Here is a 13489-nt window from a genome sequence, read left to right as displayed (position 1 = left end):
ACCTTGGAGGGAAAAGTCAGCGCGTTTTCGCATTCCTCTACAACCTTTCGATTGAAAACATATCGGATGGATGAGGTTCATTTGACGCGGATCGCAGTGTGAGGAGTCACGTTGCCTTTCTTTACCTCTATCAACAAGATATTGCATGGCTAGGATTGTCAAAACATACCAACTAAGTCTTGTAAATAACAAGGACTAATTTGGTTGACATTCATAATACCTGAGATCAAACCTCTTTTGAAATTGAAGTCTTATTTAAATATCTTCACACTTCAGAGACCAAATCAAATATTAAACATAATTTTTTTCAGTAAAATGCAGTACAATTATGATTTCTGAACTTGTCAAAGTCCGATAATAAACCAAGTACACCAAATTTACATACAAAAAATGTTCCAAAATTCATTGTTGAAGTTGACGCATCTCTTTTCACACAAGACATCATATATGCAGCTAAAATCATAGTAATATATTTCCAACTAGGCAACCATCGCAGCTACTAGGTATTTGATACACTCAGTAGAGGCTTTTGCATGCAGCAACATCATCCGCTTGTGCAGTCAAGAGGACATTCGCAGAAGAACTTGAACCAACAATCCTCATCACTCCATCAAACAAGTAGTGTCGAAAGTAGTAGTGCTCTTTAATTTCATCTATAGCTTCTCCGACAACCTTGAAATCTATTCCACGAAACAACACCAAATGTCCCATAACCTCCCCAAAATCATTGGCTGCTTGTGGTAATTCCATGGCGATATCATCCAACAGCGATGCATAGCTTCTGCATCCAGTTCTTAAGTCGCTTTTGACCAGAATCTTTTTCAATAACATGAAGTCCAGGAGTTTAGCCATGGGTTCGACACATGGTGGGCTTCTGTCTAAGAAGAGTAAAATGGCTTCCTTCACAAACTCCGGGAAGTCATGCGGAGGTTTTAGCTCTTCTACGAATTGCAAAACATCATCAAGAATAAGAACACTGAAATATTCGTTAACGAGAGAGATTGTTATTCTCTTGATTTCATCTGCTTTATTCACACCGGAAAGAGTAGCCGCTTTGACAGATTTGGATTGACTTCGAATAGACACCTGATAGTCTACGGGATACCAAAAGTATTCCTCTGAAGGAAGAGGGGTAAAACCACCATTTGCATACACCAGGGCATTATATGTAGCGATGGTGAAACTGGCTACTCTTGGATGCGGAAATCTCTGATTTACCAATGGTTTCTTCCGTGGTTGAGATTCAGGGATGTTCGACGAAGTAGAACCAAGACCAAGTCTCGTGTTCTTCTCTTCATTATATTTATGGATCTTCGTAAATATGATAGCTTTTTCCTGAAAACCAGCTTAGATCATCAGATATAACACACCAAAAACAAAGACGAGATAGAAGAAAAAAACAAAGGTAACCTCTTCTGGCTTGGGAACCCATTTATCCGAGCGAAGATCAAGAATATCACGAACAATAGATCTTATCCGTGGGGAGAGTCTTAATTTCGTTAACAGCTCTATCAGTCTGTTGAAGTAACGATCGTTTATACGCCTCGATTTTGGGTTCTCATCAAGATGCTTGCCTACTATATGCAAACACTGGCATAGGGCCTCCACATTTTCCTCCTCCAGAATAGCGGGTAGCTCCTGTTTACACGAACCGTTATGTCATACAAATTATCCTTAACTGTTAACTCTATAAAGAATAGGAACGAAGTGTTTTTGTTGAAGAATGATTCTCTCTCTCATGTGATCAGAATAACGGATAGTTTACTTGTTAAAGCTGTTCCTGATTTTATGCCTAGTCTTTTGTTTTCAGTTGTAGTCATGCAAGTATTTAAAGAGTCCAATGTATTTCAGTTTCATTATCAATAATATCACGAGAGAGTTCACCTTCATTTCTTCTTGTTCTTTAAGATCCAACAGTGTTCGAAACAATTCCTGGATAAGCTGATGAACAATCTTTTCAGGCATAATCTTCTGTTTGAAAAGCTCGCTAATCAAACAGAAGCTTCCGAAACCACGTTGCTTAACAATTCTTTCTTTATCTCTACAACTACGTTCGGACTCTTGGTCAGAAGTGGTGATTGTTGGCCTTGTTTCTCCCCTCAGTTTGACTAATCTTTCGAAAGCCTCCTGGCATGTATTCAATAAAACTCGCCAGAATGTGATCTCGTCTCCACCAGGCTCGTCGGAGGGAAATGGGCCGAGCTTCCTTTTGAGATGCGAACACAACTGAGCAAACATGGGGTAAAACGTAGGTTCGAGAACAGCATAGTCAAATATCAAGGATGCGACGCCCTTTAAAATATCAGATGTTGTGATCCACGACTCGATAGGTTGGCCTATGAGAAGATCAACCTTCTCGTGTATAGGTATGTTCAAGATACATAAAAGGCAAGTAGAGTCATCCATGGATCTCTGCCCAACGGATTACTAAAGAATATAAGTTGATCTGTAGTTCTATTATACTGTAACTTTATTAATTCAAACTCACAAAGGTGGACAAAAAGACAGAAAACATTACCTCTTCCACATATCTAGTAGCGGTCTCGAACATCGATGGGAGTACGATGAAGAAATAGGTCAGTAGTGATAGTACATGTCGCAGGAACGAAGAAGATTTGTGTCTGAAAAAGATAAATTTGATGAAGCGGAGAACGCGATGAATGTCAGGGACAAAAGTCAAGCACTTTCACGAGTGCGATCCGTCTATTGTTATTTTATATGTCATGATCATTCTCATATGTCATTCTTAATGATCTCTTATATTAAACATTTATTGTGGATGTTCTAGATGAATATCTTCAGCATCATAGTTAATATGGATGCTGACGATGATTGTACTATTTTTAAGACAATTATGACATAAATGAAGAACATCCAAATTAATGGAAAGAGAGAGGACCAAGGAAGAAAGCAAAATGCTCCCAATCTGAAGGGAAAGAAAAAAGCATGCCTAAACAGTCATTGTGAGTACCACATGAAGATAAAATATAGTAGAAAATGCAATCACTAGAGTTATCAATAGATGGATTTGGAAAAGAGACACTAACTTTAATATTTTTCATTTTAATTAGAGGAATTTTAATCTTCCTGCTAAGAGTGGCTCCCCTCGATTGGTGACAAATGACTTATTATATACATCTTTAGAGGTCTAAAAATGTTTCACATCGTTGAAGCAATTAGTTTAAGTTTGAAATGGGAATATATACTTTCATACCCCCAACCGGCAGCGGAAACACCGGACGGTGTAACGTCATTTCTTGTATCATAGTTATATAACATATATTAAGCAGTACAAAAGAGTTTTATACACCACATACATTTATTGATGATATAAAATCATGTTCCTTAAAACACATGCGTTTTGAAAATACCTTGACATAAAGTTGGTAAGTCCATAGGTTTTGATTTCATATAAAATAGTATTTTTTCCAAGTTTAGAAAGTATAGAACATAGTATAAAAGAGTCATCCTGACTCATATCTAACATATAGTATATATCCTAAGTATAATAGTTTCCTTATTAAATAAGTTATATACCTAAAATCTTCATATACTTAAATCAAGAAAGGTTACTACATATAAATCGTATTTAAATTCTATACGAGTATATATACTAGGTAATATTATTTACCTATAAATTCCTTGTACCTAGATTATAAGTGATTGGGAAACTTATACTTAACATTAATACTTGTATATCAACAAAGTATAATGTTTCTAATAATTTGCTACCATGAGTCTGGAACAGCTGTTATGACATACAAGACCTTTGACAAAAATAAATCCCACAAATTGTTCCACGAAGGATTTCCACCATCGATGCCATAAAATATTATGCCCGAGCTACCATAAAGGAGACGACCCGTATAAAATGTAACGCCCGTGTTTCTAGGCTAGACATTAATATTGATGCAATAGTCTAGGTTAACCTTTGTAACTCATTTTGAAATAATAAGAATGTATTATTTCAGTATTACGTGTTTTATGCTTAATTGTGTGACTTAAATGAATTAAGAACAATAATAAGTGTAATAATAAAATGTTATACAAAACCCATATCGATACATGAAGACGTAGTGGTCGTGACAAGGATTTCGAAAATATAAAGAATACCGAAATCCGAATTGTAACGAAGAAGTTATGACCTGTTGAAGTTTCGCGACAAAACCGATGTGACACTGCATGACGTAAATAGTGAGTTTACGATAGAGCAATATTTAGCCTTAGTGATCTAAACAAAAGTCGTAGAATAAGTTAAACCGAGAGCGTGCATAAGAAGAACCCAAAGTTTGAATATGAGGTCGAGTGGTATGCAACCCAAAGTTTGAATCTGACTTCTAAGTTTCGACTTAGCGGTATGCAACCCAAAGTTTGAATATGAGGTCGAGTGGTTTCTAACCGGAACAATCTAAATGAGAATTGAAGATCTTGTCGATAGTAGTCCAACGGTAAAAAGACAGACGAAAACGGACGTCAGATGAAGAAGTTATGAATTTCTAACGAAGTTTTCCTGTCTCGGCCTACTAAAAATAATATACTAAAAGTTAAAGTCAATATTAGCCGACGGAGTCTAAACGAGAGTTGTAGAGCATAATCTCACCTACACGTGCATATAAAGAATGTCAAAAATGGAGCTTGTATGCGAAAGATATGAATTTATGAAGTTCGGGCACAAACTTCCACTTGTGTCAGAGTTCACGACGTGAGCATAGTGTTCACGAGGTGAGCAGGTGATGGACGTGTTCCGGAACAACTGGCCTGATGACAAACGCAGTGATATATTCGAGCTCACGACGAGCATAGAAAGTCAGCTCCCTATAAATAGAAGTCGAGTGCAACCGAATTGGTTGCTCAATTTCTCTCCTCTCACTCCATATTACCTCGATTTATGTGCAAGTTATACCCCCGAAGCCCCGATATCATCTCGAGACCCGAAGCAAGTCCCGAAGCTCCAAAGATCCCAAGAAGAAAAGATTTTCGGAGCCAACGCTCTGCCCGCAAGAAGCCCGATGTGTGAAGAGATCACAGTTTCGCCGAAAAATACTGCTTGAACAGCCGTAGTGCTGTCCGATCATCGCCTTATCAAGTGAGTGCATAGTCCCTTTCATATACACGATTTTAATACAAGTATTGATGAATGTATTAGATATATGATATGAGTAAATGTGTAGTTGCTTTCTGATAATACACATGTATGAATTATACTCTATGGAATATGTGTTATGTGTATATGTATCATCTGTTATTTGGAATGAGTATTGAATTAAAATGCTATACAAGTTTTAAACTATGTATAAAATATGTATATTTTATCTACTAGTATGTTGGGTAGAACATGGGTAGATAGTTGGTGTGTGATGAAATAAAATGATGAGAGGCCTCGATGTTGTTGTTAATCTAGTTATCTAGCGGAGTATGGATGAAGACCACATACTCTTTCTAGACTGTCTAGTGGAACACTGGCAGGTTCATAACCTGTAGGTGTTGTGAACGATGTGTTCACCGATGTACTCTATCCCCCTCATGGTTGCCTTCAAGACATCTATTGTTGAGGAAACCCCTTTGCAGTAATGTCTATCCCGATGAAAATCCTAAATTAGGTTCCTGGTAATAGATGTTGTTTTAGGGACGTAAAGTGAGGATAACAGGAATGAGTAATCGGGTTATTGTTGGTTAGTGAAATTAAATATAATTATTTATTGTGGATTGAAAACCCTAAATGCTCACCAGGCTCCCAAGCCTCACCCACTCAGTTTTATTTGTATTATAGGTAGTGGCGCGAGAGAATAAGATGGATGAATCATCAATTTATTTTGTTTATAGGCCAGTAGTTGTATATAACTGTTGTAAGGCTTATAATGTGTCGTTTATGCTTTTGCTATGTATCGGAACATGACATCCCGAGCTTTGTTATATATGAAAATACATTTCTTTAATAAATGCTTTGATAAACTTTATTTTATCATATTGTGTTTTGGGAACAAATTTCGCAACTCTTTTAAACAAACGATTACTCTGAAAATTATTTTAAAAGCATAAATTAAATCGGTCTTTTATGGCCATGATTTTGGGGATGTCACATAAAAACACTGTGCGCTTCATCGATGTCGGATCAATAAATAAATAAAGGGACAGTTCGTCACTCGCTAAATATAGGTTGTAGTTAACAACAACGAGTGGTGTTGTCAACCCGTATAATTCCATACACGACTTCCTCGTTCACACGGGATCAACGGTTACAGGTCGGAGGATTTCCCTTAAGATTCTAAATCTTAGTTAATGAATATAATAGATCATGTAGACTTTGACGGCCTCCTAAAGTTCTAACAACAAAAGCATATTTGTGTCTAAAACCCTAAGTTACTAGACTATGCTTTTAAACATTACTCCTAATTTCATAGTATTTTAGGAGGTAGAACAGTTATAACTTGAGGTTAAACCAGGTTTTATCTTAACATAAAACCAATAATAACAATATACCTAACAAATATATATAAAACTGCCGAATATACCTTCAGGGCTATACTAATAACATACCAGGTTTTATCTTGACATAAAACCAATACTAACAGCATACTTAACAATTAATATATATATATATATATATATATATATATATATATATATATATATATATGGCTCTCGAGTTTAATTCCGAGGCTACATCACACATAATATATATAGAATTCCCGAGTATAACTCAGGGCCGACATTAGTATAATAATGTGCTAATTAGTTTAAGATAGTTGTATGTTTGCAATATATCAGATATATTCTAGTATAATGATGCAAAATAATTATATCCTGGTTAATATAACTATCTATATTGATACGAACATACTGTCATATAAACATAATATTAACTTTTATACAAGCATGCATTTTCCACTGAAAACATTGAAAAGTAGGGTCGTGAAACTCACCCTAGTAGCATGATATGTAGAATCTAAATGGTCAGAGGCTCGTCGTTGTCAGGCTCAGGAAGGGAAACAACCTTAAAAAATGAGAGAGAATGAAAGGAGAAGGTGTAAGGAATTAATGAGCTTTGATCGCTATTTATAGGTTGTTCTGGGCCCATTCACATCGTGACATACCTATGGTCACATCGTGAACTTTCATGAGTCATCTCGTAGCCTAAACATGTGCTTTCTAGCCTCGATTAGTGTCCTTGGCTAGTTTCATGTCATGTACTTAATGTTTACGTCGTGGACTTAAGGCGGCTAGGGTTTCTGCCACGTATCATGCCCTTAGACAGCTACATCTTCGGAAGATCATAACGTTTGCATACGAGCTCCATTTTTGACATTCTTTATATCCACGTATAGTTATTTTCGATTACTACAACTTTCTTTTAGACTCCAATAGCTAAATCTAAGTCTATTTTAAATTCCTCTTGTTATGGAGGCTATAGTGTTAGAATTTGTCATAACTTCTTCATGCGAAATCAGATTTAGATGTTCTATATATTTCTAGAATCGTATAGACTTTGTAGTGTTGAATGAAAATAAAGTAAATTGATTATAATATGTTTTTGTTATATTTGTGGGAATTATCTTTGAACTACCTTTGACTGGTGTTACATATACCTTATAAAGAACTCAGTCAATGAGAACAATGAATATCTTGAGTAATTTTAAAGTGCCTTTCAATCAATAGTAACATGGAAATGAGTGATGTCAAAAGAGAGCATGTTAAGGAAATGGTGAAAAGAACATTAAATTTCTTATGTGTTTAAGATACTAGAATAGAATCAAGATTAGCAGCCATACTCAAACCTAGTACTCAATTGTACTTGATTCTGCTTGGTCCGCATCATCATAGTGCATAATCGGGAAGCTTTAAATCTTGTACTCTTGGTTCATTCATGACACTCATAATTCCATGTACCATGTGTTGTTCTTACTTAGCCTCCAGATTGTTGTGAGCTCCCGTAACATCACATCATCACACTTCTATATCCTTCTTACCATTTAACCCTTAAAAGAAATATGGTCATTTCTTCTAAGGTGAAAGTCACCATATGGTTCTTACACTATACTAGTTCGTCTTTCTGACTCATCCATGGAACTTTCATAAATTTACTTTACTCATCATTGTTTTCTTGACGGTCCTTTTTAACAAACTTCAAGTGTTTATTCATATCCATACATTCTTAGAACTATAAGATCTTTGATGTTACTTTTTAGTCTTGAATATTCCATCATGGGAAATCTCCTTCCTCGTTAATCGATGATAATACATATCCTAGATATTGCTCCCTCATATTGAGTTATCAAATCTTGAAGTCTTATCCCTCTTCACGCCCTCGTCATGTTATCTGTGTGATATTAACACTTCACCACAAATCACGGAACTTGTAAGTAGGGCTTATGATGTTCCTCTCGTTAAATTATTCATCGCGGTAGTAGAGTACCCTAGAGTAAGGTACTCTCATGAACTTATCATAGTCACTTCTTATTTTCATTATTTTCATGCTTCAAGATGGTCTTCATATTGGTTGTCTTCCTTTCAAGCTCGATAAATACCTTCAAGTATTTTTCACTTCTCTTATTTCCTTGTGATGATTTCACTTTCCAATTTATTGTATTAGGTTAATGTACCATTGCTCTTCTCTTACTGGTGTCATGGTGTCATAAGAACACCCTTCTTCCACAATTACCATCACACTTGACAATTGATAATGTTGTCATCCGGTTCCCAACTCCATATGATTCCCAAAAGGATCTCATTGAGTCAACATCATCATGTTTCTTCCCAAGTTGTCTCATTCCCTCTTTCTTGTACCTTCTCACTTTCATCATTATATCACCATTTCATCGATTAGGTTATTGGCCCACCTTCCAATGTCGTCAATCACATCAAAGCATTATCTTTCACATAGGGATGGAATTCATGATTCAATTCTATTCTTTTCTGAATCAACTTGTTGTAACTTGAAGTTATCACTCCTATGTAGTAACATAAGCTTGTCCCACATTACCAAATTCAATTAGTTTTCTTAATCATAAATTTGGAGTTACAATTCTTGTCCCATTTTATACTTTTACCAAAAGTTAACTATGTTCCTTTTTTAGTTAATTGACTGTTAATAAATTTAATAGCCCAATTTGATTCATTTTTTTGGTGTTTCAAACTCACTCTCAATTGTACTTAATGGATACAAACTCAATTCCAAAACATATATCAAATGTACACCAAGTAACTTTTATTTTCATACTAGTTGTTTGACTTTGACAGAAATGTCAAAGTTGTCAAAACTTTCCATCATCTATTAACATGTGTTAAACTCCTTCATGAATCTTATTTGGCCCAAGATATGCGTTCAGTAAGTCCCTACCTCACCCAAATCCTTACCACATTTCACGAAACCCCTTCATGGTTCCACAAAGTCCTATCTAACTTAAGTTATAACAATCTTATGACTAATTCACACTTTCCATAACCAAATTCTAAGCCTAGGAGTGGAATGATCCAATCCTAATTCGCTAAAACTCTAGCTCTGATACCAAACTGTAACACCCATGATATTTTTAAAATGTTAAAATGCTATGATTTTAAAAACATTCGGGTATTAACCTACATTTAACACAAAACTGGTCCCACAAAAAACATTTACAAATTAAAACTTTAGGTGTTACCATTAAGCATCAATACAACCATAGCAAGTAAATATGAATTATATCAATACCATTAAAAAGAAACTTGACTGGTTCCACTCCATTATCTATGTCTTAACTTCTAACTTCAATCTATCACATTCTCTCGTTAAGTACAACCTAGGATACATGACATTAAAAAAAAGATACGTAAGACAATAATGTCTCGTGAGCTATGCAAGTTTGTGACCCAAAACATTTAACACATTTTCATTAAAAACATTTCATATTTGCAATACATATTTCAAATAGGCATTTCCACATTTTGTTCCATATCAAAACATTTCATTAGTCATAACATAATTTAAAAGTCATTTCTTTTTACATTCCATTTCTTCTTTCATTAAGAGATAATTCTGGTGTGAAGCTTTTGCCACTTTTATACTTAGGGCCTAGCAATATCCCCAAGTCTATCCTAAGGTGGAAAGAACAAAATTAGTCCACCAAGACATCATTTCCATCAGGACATCTATCTCATGAAGGGGAGGCATCACCCCGATAGATTCCTCTATATCTCGTTACATGGACATCATGGCTCAAGCAATATATTCCTTTCATTACTTTCCAATTCTTTTCATTACTTTCCATGATTTATATTATGTCAGTATCAACATACTCATTTCAAAAGTAAATCATCTATATTTCAAAACATTTCGATCACATTATCAAAACATTCGTTCTTCCAAAACGTTCTTTGCTCTAAAAAAACTTTCTTGCTTTCATGGAATTCTTTCAAAACATTATTTCCATAAGAATCTAACACTTTCATTTCAAAACATTTCATATATAAAAATATTAGTATTTCATTATCATAAAAATCATTTTTCCATGTACCCCAAAGTGGGAAAATACCAACATGTACTCACCTCAATCACCTGTAGGTTACCTAGTCTTCTTCTAGTTCCTTTCCTTAGAGAAAAACTCTCAAATATCACTTATACAACATGGACATAAGTTAATAAAATGACTAAAATTCCCATCAAAGGTTCTATTACTAAGTTTTATTGATTCATCCTATTCCTCATGAGAAAATCTGAATATAGGCGAAAACCACACGTAAATCCGATTCTATATGAAAAAGTTACGAAAAATTAATGTATCATTGTTCAGATTAATACATGGCCTGTGTAATGATTTTCCTTGCCATTACACGGACGTGTAATGATCTTTGCACACAATGATACATTAATGTATCTTGATTTTTCTTAATATAATACTCTACTTTGTATAGTTCTTGAAGACCCTTTTCCCATTTATCTTTCACCACTTGTATGGGTCCTTACACATGATTAGGAGGTGTTTTATCATCCTAAAACACCCTACCTAATTCATTATGTAACACTCGTTTTCCATAATTGATAGTTTTAGGGTATTAAGGAGTCAAAAACATGGTTTTGGGTGAATACTGGGTGTCACGACATGACGAGGCAATTGATTGTTTGCGTGTTCGGAATGGTTGTCACGATGTGACAACTATAGAGTGTCACAGAGTGACAAAAGCTGCAGCCCAAAACCATAGATTTTTAAGGTTTCTTGCATATTTAAAGGCCTTACACATGTCTTATGATATCCTCTTCAGCCCCCACCCCTTCCAAACGAAACCCTAGCCTCTATTTATGAGTTCTTAAGCCTTTGGTGGTGTCTTGGTGAGTTGAAAGATTTGGGATCATCTTTGGTGTATAGATCCAACTTGCAATTCTCTAGTAACTTCTCTAGACCTTTGTTAGTATTTAAGCTTCAAGCTGTATGATTCCTTGTTTCTAAATCTAGACTTTTATGCATTATTATCCATGTTAGGTTAGTTGGAGTGTTGGGATTCCATAAAGTTGGCAACTTTATGGTTCCTTAGAGTCCCTTAGTGGTTAGTTGTGCTAGATCTAAACTTTGGTGGAGTTTCACCTCATGCTTGTTGGTTTTGACCTCCTTTTTCATCATGAGTGACCAAATTTGAGCTCAAGACTTGCATTGGGCATGCAAAAATTTAAAGCATCGATTTTATTTCTTATGGGGTGTAAGGAAGCCTTCTAGAGGAGTTGAGTGTGTGACTTAATGGATTAAGGGCATAATCCATTAAGCTGCCCAAGAACCAGTTCTCACGATATGACGAGGTACCTGTCACATCAAGACGATTAAAGACCTCGTGACTATTTTGTCTTTCATTGACCACGACATGACCAAGATCTTGTTGGTAACACCCTGTTTTGAATCGTTTCTTAATTTGGGGCTATGACCCAAAGATTAGTTTCATAAGGCTTCAGGCCTTAGGAAGGTGTGGCTTAGACCCATTTGGTGGTGGATAATGTGTGTTGTGGGTACCTAGTGTTCGGTTTGTGTTTTGGAAGCCCATGGGTATAACAGAAAGTGATTGTGTGGGCTTTTCATGAATTTGGATTTAAATTTGGAGTGTTTTAAGGAAAAGCGGAGTTGATAGGATTATATAGTTTCTTGTTACCTTTATGTGGATATAAAGATCATCGAAATTGGAGTTGGGACACAAATTTTATGGCCATAAAAAGTAAGTAAGGATTTGGGGTCAGCCGAGTACACTGGGTGTACTGGATGTACGTTGGGCGTACAAGGCTTAGTAGATAATGAGGATCCACTCTGGTACGATGGGCGTACTAGATGTATGTTGGGCGTACGGCTGCCATATTCAAACCCTTATTTATAGGGTTTGGGCCCTATTTAAGCATCATAATGTAACACCGAAAATTTAAACCAAATTTTTTTCAATTTTTATAAAACATAATTCCATCAATATTCATTATAACAGCCATTTTAATTGTCCAACGAAACAATACAAATCCCAAGATCATAACGTCAAGCTCTAAACGTGTGTGTGTACGGATCAAGCCGGCGCCTTCCCGCGGTATTTAATTAGAAAAATTATTATTTTTGTGAAAATAATATGTTCTAAGAGCGTAACAAATTATTAACTCATAAGGAATGAAATAATATGTCATGTACAAAGTTTTGGACTCTTTAGAGCTCATTTATATAAACTAGTGTACATGTGTGAAGTGAAATGGAGTGTAAGACCCTTCACCCTCCTTTATTTCTTCCTCTTAAATGAATCCATCTAGTATGGGTGTTAGAATGCTTGTTGGTTTTCCTCTTACACACATCATACTTCTAAATTGTCATACCTTTGACCTTTATGAATGTATGGTCCTTAGATGTGATGAGTTTGTATATGGGCAGTTAATAGCACTGAGATCGTGGTGGGATCTCGGTAGGATATCATTTCGTGGGTGTTTGGAAAATTGCGGTTTCAAATATCGTTCAAAAATATCAGAGCCAAGATTATCACCGATATCAGCCGCTATCTGACCGATATTTCAAAACTGATATCCTAGTTTTTTTTTCGCTATTTGATTATTTGCGCTCTTTATACATAATTATTAAAAAAAAATAAGTTATTTGTATGGATCAGTCCACATCTTCTAATAATATAAGCCCAATCTCCTTATCTAATGTCATGACCTAATCGGAACTTGGAAGAAACTGGAAACAAGTCAATGAACAACATTCCTTTCCTTGCCTGCTGCGAGCCTGCGATGTTCTTGCTATTGCGATTGATTACAAATCCTCTGTTTTGCCATCAAAATAAGTGACAAGAAGATTAATCAAATCCACCAACGACTCAAGGAGGTAAGCATCTTATTCCTCTAAGAGACTTTGAGTCTTCCTTCCCCCATTAAATCCTAATTTTGTTGGTGGACATGTATGTTGACCAATGACTGGATCTTGATCGACGATTTTATTCCTATTAAATGCTAGTTGCTAGTTGCTTCTTGTCTATTAATTCTCATTGGTACCTGTTTTTTTTGGAA

The 13489-nt window shown here is 35.5% G+C and overlaps 1 protein-coding gene across 2 annotated transcripts; it reads right to left on the bottom strand.

Annotated features, from left to right (window-relative positions):
- Positions 1-287: 287 nt before the first annotated feature.
- Positions 288-2719, bottom strand: LOC145006492 (eukaryotic translation initiation factor-like). 2 transcript variants are annotated; one of them, XM_078965585.1, is made up of 4 exons: positions 2519-2719; positions 1885-2427; positions 1411-1638; positions 288-1335 (listed from the first exon to the last, which is right to left on the bottom strand). In XM_078965585.1, exons 2-4 carry the CDS (start codon positions 2404-2406, stop codon positions 517-519), a joined length of 1569 nt encoding a protein of 522 aa, XP_078821711.1. In that variant the 5' UTR covers positions 2407-2427; positions 2519-2719; the 3' UTR covers positions 288-516. The 2 variants fall into 2 exon arrangements, with proteins under 2 accessions (XP_078821711.1, XP_078821710.1); XM_078965584.1 differs by having other exon boundaries at positions 1885-2412.
- Between the last annotated feature and the right edge of the window lie 10770 nt (positions 2720-13489).

The sequence above is a fragment of the Lactuca saligna genome, chromosome 7, assembly GCF_052625555.1.
Source record: "Lactuca saligna cultivar CGN05327 chromosome 7, ASM5262555v1, whole genome shotgun sequence".
Taxonomy (NCBI): Eukaryota; Viridiplantae; Streptophyta; class Magnoliopsida; order Asterales; family Asteraceae; genus Lactuca; species Lactuca saligna.
This window is presented reverse-complemented; position numbering and strand designations above follow the sequence as displayed.